We start from the raw sequence: 8,746 nt of genomic DNA, 5'->3' as shown, positions 1-8,746 counted from the left end.
CTTCAGAGAACTTTCATCAGCACGTTTTCTCACACCAATCGATTCTATTTGTTATTTCATAGTGTCCCCATCTCAGTTAACTAGTAAAGGACATGCGTCAGACTTATGACCAAACCGCCCATAACTAAAGCAAATCAAGTGAAGACCTTCATATTCCACCCTATAGATTTTATGATGAGGTTCAAATTTAGACACCAAAGTTTTCCTTAGATCTACTTCGATACATATGCGAGCAAATTTTCGTCTTTCAATTAAGACCATGAGAGGATCCATGTCTCCTTTGTAACTTGAGTTATGATCTTCTCTATTAATGGTGAGGCAAATGCTTCAAAAAACAAAGAGAAATGCAATTTCCAATGACACATTTATCCTTTTGATTATAGTGAAATTACACTTTTGCTATTAAAAATAAATGTAAAAACATGTACTTGCCTCTCCATTAATAAAGAGGATCATTGTTATTGATATGTAGGGTTGTTTCGTCCACCTCTACAAACCTCCTCACTGAAGAACTCTTATTTCATAAAATTCTTTGATTATAATATTCAATGCATGGGAAGACTAGGAACTCTAATCCTAATAACAACTTTTTGCATTTCATTGTCCTAGGGAGAAAATTATGTACGGGTGCCAAATTGATGGGTTTAGATTCCCTCATTAAACAAATTAAATTTATTTAAACTATATTTTACGTTATTCAATTAATTCAAATTTAAAATTAATGGATGAATTTCAATTCATCTATGACTCCATTTTCATGGATATGGATGAATGAATATTCTATCCATTTGGTCTTTTTAATGGAACTATAAACACTATTAAAGAAAATCATTATTTTAAAAACTATCCTCTCAATAAAACATTTTTCACAATCACCTTTTAAAAATCAATTTAAAAAAAATGATTTTTTGAACTTCGGAAAAAAAGTTTTGCAATATTCTACCATCATGCGGCATTTAAGGTTTTACGTGTAATTTTTTTAATAAATACTTATAGAGTGTAATATCTATGCACTCTGAGTATAATGATTTATACATAATCACTATATCATACACTATTTATTTGAATTACTTTGTTTGAAGAGTTAAGGATGATTAAATATAAATGATGGATGATGCACTGACAATGTATGAGTTTTATATACATTATTTTCTCATACTTATATATGGTATGCACTTAAGAATAAACTTTTAATAGTAACTACATACACATGTTCTATAATTGATATTAATTTAATAAAATATTAAAAGTGAAAGTGAGAATCATCGATGAATTTGCTTAAATTTAATTTTCTTAAATATTAAATAGAATTGAAAAACCGTCATTTAAAAAAAAAATGGATGAATTGGGTATCTATCTTCAAATGGTAACATCTATTGGATATAATGAATATATTTGAATTCATACATTATTAACATTATTTATTAAATTATATCAATTTAAATTCATTAGATCTAATGAATCAATTTTAATAAATTATGAATAATTATCACACCTCTAGAATTATGGCTTCCATTGGTGCACTATTAAGTAGTGGCCAAGAATCATCGGACCACATAAAAAACATTCATGAAGAATCACTCCATTCAGCAAAACGGATAACAAAATATCCATTCTCCTAGCTAGCTACCCACATTTTCTCTACACATTTAGCCTTCCTTTGGTTCTAAGGAAAAGAAAAGGAAAGAAGAGAAAGGAGGTGGAGAGAATAAAATTGGTGTGGGACCTACAAAAATCTCTTCTTACCAAATTTTAGGAGAAATGTGAGGGAAGAAGGCTAGAGTGTGTAAAATATCAATTTAGCCCTTTGAAAATTAATATTTAGCGAATATTATTTTTTATTGTAAGAGTATTTTTGTCTTTTAAAACATATACCATTTCTTTCATCTCACTTTTTATTCAACCAAATGGAAGAGAGAAAGAAGAAATTATCAATTTCTATTCTCTTTATTTTCCTCCTACCAAACAATATAAAAATCCATCCATTTTCTTACTTCTTTCTTTCTCTTTATTATCTCTTCACCTATTTCTTTCTTTCTCTTTATTATCTCTCTCACCTATTTCTTTCTTTCTCTTTATTATCTCTCTCACCTATTTCTTTCTTTCTCTTTATTATCTCTCTCACCTATTTCTTTCTTTCTCTTTATTATCTCTCTCACCTATTTCTTTATTCTTACTTTCTTTTCTCACCCAAATAGAGCATAATGTAAATGAATTGAATTTTAGCAGAAAATAAAGAAAAAATGGATGAAAATATGTCGGATACATGTTATATTTTATCAGTTGTGAGGTCCCTTTACTCTATTATCTTTCAAAAATGCCATTAAAAGTAATTATTGTATAAATTTATTAGCTAAGGATCACGACACGTATGATAGTCCTTTATTACTTTGATTTTATTTTATTTTCCTTGTTTTGCTGCTTTGCTTATACTAATAAAATCTGGACTCCAATCTTCCGTGTTTGCTTTCTTGCTTTGGCGTTTTGCCCTCTTATATTAATCAAATAAAAAAGTTCCATTTTTTCATTTGCATAATAATTCCATAAAAAGTAAATAGTGATAAATATATCTATCTATCTATACTATATATAAAGACAAAATATGTGGTAACTTTTACTATTATGTAATTTCTATTTCTTGTTTTGCTCTTAATATTATTTAATTTTTACAAAAAGAAACCATATAATCATAAATAACCACCACCAACACATTAACTAACAATATCTTTCACATTAAATTGAACATTATTATAAATACACAAAAATTATAATATAAACTATAAAGTACATCGAACGGAACAAATACATTCTAATTCTAAAAAATAAAATATATAAAAATTGAATACATAATATCATGCAATATTGACCAGCAAGCACAAAATGTCTGTTCACACTAGTTTTAATAAAAAATGTGATGAATACAATTAAGTTAAACAAAACATGATATATTATTAAGAAAAGTCCAAATAATATATGAGTTGATACCTTATTATGTTTGTAGTCAATATAATAAAAATATAAAAATTATGATTTTGTGTAAATAAATGAAAAATGATTTATATAATTTAACTAAAAAACTCAAAACAAAGAGTGTACTTTACTATAATAAATATAAATATGGATCCATAATTAAAAGAACGTGGAAAAAAACGGATAGGACATAAAAACAGATAAAAATGAAGTTTGGAAAAAACGAAACAGTCGTGTTTTCTCTTCCATAAGTGAAATTGGGTTATTCGATTATCAGCATCAATCGTTCTTCACATAAACCCTAATGTCATTCCTCGAAGAATTTCAAGCCAGTAATTTATCCTCTACACTATTCTTAGGTTCAATTCCACACTTTTGGTTTTCAATTCCGCATTAACAAACGTTTTTTTTCCTCTACAGATTTAGATTCCCTACCCGTTATTCTTCAGAAGAAGTATGCGTTGTTGCGTGACCTAGATAAGAGTTTACAGGGTAATTCTATTTTATATTTTATTTATTGCTGCTTATTTGGATTATTTTAGAGGCTATATCCCATACTTACATGGTTTGCAATTCCGGTTCGGATGTCACTTTTTACATTATTATTACAAGACTTATTTTATAACTCTACGCTGTATGCTGAATCCGGTAGATTCGGCATGCAAGTAGGTAGGCTGAATAATGAAAGCATAGTCATATCTATTTTTTTTATCCTATATCATAATAAAAGGAGAAACCATTACAATGTTTAAGAATACTATTTGTGTTGTAGTGTGTATAATCAACTCTTGTGGCTACATGGTGATTATTGAATATATTTTTTCTTGTAGAATATGTTTCTAGTGTGATTCAGTGTTATGATTTAACTGGTAACATTGTTGAACTTCCAATGGAATTGTTTTGTCCTAAGCATACCTGGGTGATTTCTTCCAAGGTGGCCAGGTTTCAAAATAATTAGGTTACAAGCCACCAATGTTTGAGACATATTTGAACATTATGTGTACATTTTTGTAAAGTAAGCAAGATGTCAGGTTATTCTAGACAAACTTGGAAGTATGGCTCTTGTCATAGTAAACTGGTATAATTATTAATAAATAAGTTTTTGCACTTTTTCCACTTTAGGTAGTTTGTTAGAATCATGGTAGTTACAATTGTGATTCTGCTTGTGGGATCACACGGTTTTACGATCTACAAGAGCTGACCCGTGCTCGATCTCAACTCGTGCTCGACTTCCGTGGAATCGAGTGAAATCGTCATGTTGGAGCGTAGGATTGATGGAATCGACGAGCCTGCTGATTCCATCTTCTCCTCTGTTCTCTCATTTCTCCTGTATCCATCCAGCTCTCCTTTCTCAGTTCTCTCTCTTTCTTCACTTTCCATTTCTGTTTTCTATGTATTATGTTCTGTTGCAAAATGGACAATGAAGGAGACGGATCAACTACTATTAGGTTTTGAACAAATTGTTTAAAAGACCGATCAACTACTATTAGGTTTTGAACAAATTGTTTAAAAGAATGGAGTGGGTCAGGCCCATTTATACCTGTTTGTTTAAGGAGGCCTGTTTGTCTATAAGTCTCTAATCCTTTTTTCTTTCTTTTACGAACTAATTTTTTTTAAATATAAAAGCATCTAATCTCTAAACAATTGAATTGAACATATTAACTATACTGAAACATATAATTACCTAGAAGAAAAATAATACTGAAACAAGTGAAACTTTTTAAATTCTCTATATTGGGTGCTATTTATCTATTTAAAATCTTGATCTGTAGTAATATATATGTGAATTTTTGTGCGTATATATTCATAAGTAGGATTGTATGAGTCGGGCTATGATCTTACTTTTACGATCTTTGACTCCCTTCCCGGTCCTAAGCAGAATCTAAATTTTATCTTAGACTGAATTTTTTATGTGCTCATGGTAATTTGGGCATCTCATGTTAATTTTGTGAGTAGAATTAACTGCTGTAGGTTGGAGCTTATATTTTGACTTTGTTTTGATTCGTTTGGCTGCTAATTGCCTGTCAATGTTATTCTCATTGACATATATGTGTTGATTACTTTCCCCTTTTCTAGTCCCTATAATTATTTATTACTTATTAGAATTAAAGGCATGGTGCGCTCTTCCCACTCATTAGTTACACATGTATGTTTTCTACTATATTTGAGTATTGTTTGAGGTTTCCAAGCAACATAAACATTGTGATGTATATGAAAAGATGTTCAAAGGCAAAATGAACAGCGTTGCGAACAAGAAATCGAAGATATTAGGCGAGGAATTAGGTCTGGAAACATCACACCTGATACTTCGGTTATTAGATTTTCTGATGAGGCACTTGATGAGCAAAAGCATAGCATCAGGATTGCTGATGAAAAAGTTGCATTAGCTGTCCAGACATATGATTTGGTAATCTACTTATCTTGTTACATGTATTTTTTAAGACCCCTGTTAATGCATGGCTCTGGATAAATCTGCCTGGACTTGAACATTGTGGTCTTATGGAAATACTTTCTTTGATATAATGGGTTATATTTCCACAAATTTGCTATTTGCATCTAGCTTCTTCACTTTTTTAGCATTGTTAATGATTTTCTTAGCGGGTGAGTCTTGGCGCAATGGTAAGGTTGCTTGTCTTATGACCTGAAGTTCATGGATTCAAATCCTAGAAACAGTCCATTCGCTCACCCTCCTAGACCCCACTAGCTGGGAGCCTCATGTGTTGGGCTGCCCTTTTTGTTAATGATTTTCTCAACACTAAGGTAGTGCATTGTCTATGAAATACTAGTAGACATGGTTTGCATATTATTTTATGGTTTTTCATTTGCTTCAACTTCACTTCCCTGACATTTTGGAAGCCAAATGAAGGAGTTACATATACCTTGCGATCATTTGGTAAAATAAACTTGGTTAAGGAACATACTGATACTATATTGGCATAAATTTTCATTAAAATTAATGCAAACAGTTTTTATTGCTTGTTCAGAGGTTTTTTTTTATTTCGTATTCATGATTTGTTGCAGGTAGATACACACATACAACAACTTGATCAATATCTGAAAAAGTTTGATGAGGAGCTTCGGCGTGGTACTGCACTTTCTATCTTTTTTCTCTGCCACTCTCAGTCTATATAACGTATAATGTTGTACTTGTTCATCGTCGTTTGAAAAAGTTGGAAGTATATTGTAGTTGACAACAATTGAGTCCCGTCATTTTATGAATAAAGTGTATTTTTTAATTTGTGACAGAAAGAGAAAATGCAGCAACACCCAGAGTGCCTGCTTCAGGTCCTGATGGTCACACAAAATCTGGAAGGGGTAGTGAAGGTGGTAGAGGAGGACGTAAAAAGTATGTAACTCTTATAGGACAATTTGTAGTTCATTTTCCGAGAACTTATCACTTGTGCAATGCTTTATCTTACAACTTTCAACTATCTATTCCCTAAATACTGACTCCTGCCTCTGGCATTCTGCTATGTAAGATGTTGGTTAATCATGGGGGCATGTCTACAAATGGACACTAGATACCTATTCAAACATTTAATTTTTTTTGAAAGGTAGTTTAACAAAACACTAGATGATAGAACAATTGAGAAGTTTAGGAAATTCTTTGAGTATCTTAAGACAGAAGAAAGGCACTTACAGGAGGGAGATATAGACAGAAAAGGCATATCTCTTCTGCAGGCTTAGGAATGAATAGACATCTCTCAATAGGTGGGATAAATAAGTGAACATTATCCTTTAAGATTTACATGTTCATTTTATCTTCAATTAATGCTCCTTTTGGGTAAAATGAAGGTTAAGAAATAAATGCATGGTTATAGTCTTATGATCTGTTTGCGAGTTGAGTTTTGGATGGGAGGTAAGAGAAAGGAAAGGCTTTGGAGCCATCTCACTGGTGTATTTTATGACTCTCAAGCCTTTTTCCTTCATTCCCCTCCAAAACTCAACTTGCAAACAAACCCTTAGAAATGGAAGTTATTGTAAATCAGAGTTTTCTATGCCTTTATAGTAATTTCATGTACTTTGACATTTGAAATGCTCATATGTGGCTTTGTTGTACACTGCTCTGTGGATTTCTTACAGTTAGATCAGTCCTAGTGATCTCTATACATATTGAAATCCTACATCCTCATGTAATACAAATTCTGGTATGAAACCCCAGAGGTGGAAAATATTAATTTTATCCAAATATTGTAGAGACAAATCTTAAATTCCAAAACATTAGCATAATGATTAAACTTGAAATCCTTACATATAATTGTCATAAAAGATCATAAGTTTCCTTAATTCCATTTAATTACATTGATAACAATAGCAGATTGCGTTCTAGTCTGTAAATCATTGACAAATTGAATGTTAGTAACCTTATGAGTTGAGGTGGTTGTTATTATAATTTCATATACCTCTGTATCCTTTCCCTTGTTTTCCCATGAAGGATACATTTATATTGCATGCCTATTGCCTGCAAACAATATTGCACATTTAAAAGCAAGAATTAAAAGAAACACTTAGAATCTAATGGATATCGTTTGAATGATGACTACTTCAGAGCAAGCCAAACAACTGTGGTCCCAGCAGCAGCAGCAGCAACAGAAGCACAAACAACTGCGAACCCAACTGGCGTGGAAATAGATTTACCGGTTGATCCAAATGAACCCACATACTGCTTATGTAACCAAGTTAGCTACGGGGAGATGGTTGCCTGTGACAACAATGATGTGTGTATTTGCTTTTTTCCCCTTATATTTTTGCCCATTTTATGCCTACGTTCCTAACATATTGATAATCTCTTCCAACTTACAGTGCAAAATAGAGTGGTTTCATTTTGGTTGTGTTGGTCTGAAAGAAAAACCAAAAGGAAAATGGTTCTGTCCAAATTGTGCAGCAACAAGAAATCGCAGGAAAGGCAAATGAGGTTTTACAGATGAAAACCAATGTTAAAATGGATTATAGAGTATATTCTTGACATCTTTAGAAGGATAGTTTTTTTGTTTGATGTGTAAGGGGCTTGAACCCCACCTGGTGGGATTAAGGTTTGATTGTTGTTGTAGGGGGCTTGAAACTTTGCGATTATAGACTTCCTATGACTTACTGAGTGTTATTTTAGTCTATGGCAATTATCTGAGCCATCGACTAGTTCTCTTATTTCATTGTAGACCAGGCTTGATAAAACAAGAAACTCGTTGAGAATGTCATGTAATTTGCACTCAACTTATTATAAATAGTTGTTAACTTATGATTTTTATAATTAACTATAGGCAAAACTACTCTTTTAGTCCATTACGTTAATTTTTTTTCTCTTGTTTTAGTTCCTTAAACTTTTGTCTCAAATTAGTTCCTTAATTCCACCATTGTCGTTGGCCCTAACGTTAGTGTCCGATGTGAGTTTTCTAGTAACGCCAATAGAGTTTCAAGAAAATAATGATGCCACAATGCCATTTTTTTGTGTACAAGCTGAGATCTAGTGTAACAAACGTATGAATCTAGAGCTGGCTGTTGGTTGGTGGTGGGCTGGGTAACGGTGATGTTATGGCTGTTGATGGCGACATTGCAAATCTGGTGATGTTGATGCTTCTGAGTTCAGATCTAATTGGGTTCAATCATCATGAGCTCAAATCTGATAAGTGGTAACTCGAAGTCACAGAGGATGGGTGATAGTGCCAGAGGAAAGTGACTGCAGCTGGTGGTGCGGAGAGTACAATGTTGAGATGGTGGAATGGGTTTGGAGGTGGTGGCTAATTGGCTATGGTGTATGAGAATGTGAGGAAATGTTCAA

At 32.2% G+C, this 8,746-nt stretch overlaps 1 protein-coding gene across 2 annotated transcripts; it reads left to right on the top strand.

Moving 5' to 3' along the window:
- Positions 3,158-8,201, top strand: LOC109325769 (PHD finger protein ING1). 2 transcript variants are annotated; one of them, XM_019558322.1, is made up of 7 exons: positions 3,158-3,302; positions 3,391-3,462; positions 5,190-5,377; positions 5,992-6,055; positions 6,232-6,316; positions 7,520-7,688; positions 7,774-8,201. In XM_019558322.1, exons 1-7 carry the CDS (start codon positions 3,275-3,277, stop codon positions 7,882-7,884), a joined length of 717 nt encoding a protein of 238 aa, XP_019413867.1. In that variant the 5' UTR covers positions 3,158-3,274; the 3' UTR covers positions 7,885-8,201. The 2 variants fall into 2 exon arrangements, with proteins under 2 accessions (XP_019413867.1, XP_019413866.1); XM_019558321.1 differs by having other exon boundaries at positions 6,217-6,316; positions 7,774-8,170.

Source organism: Lupinus angustifolius, chromosome LG13 (assembly GCF_001865875.1).
Source record: "Lupinus angustifolius cultivar Tanjil chromosome LG13, LupAngTanjil_v1.0, whole genome shotgun sequence".
NCBI lineage: Eukaryota > Viridiplantae > Streptophyta > Magnoliopsida > Fabales > Fabaceae > Lupinus > Lupinus angustifolius.
The sequence above is the reverse complement of the archived record's forward strand: the minus strand, read 5'-3'. Positions and strand labels throughout refer to the sequence as shown.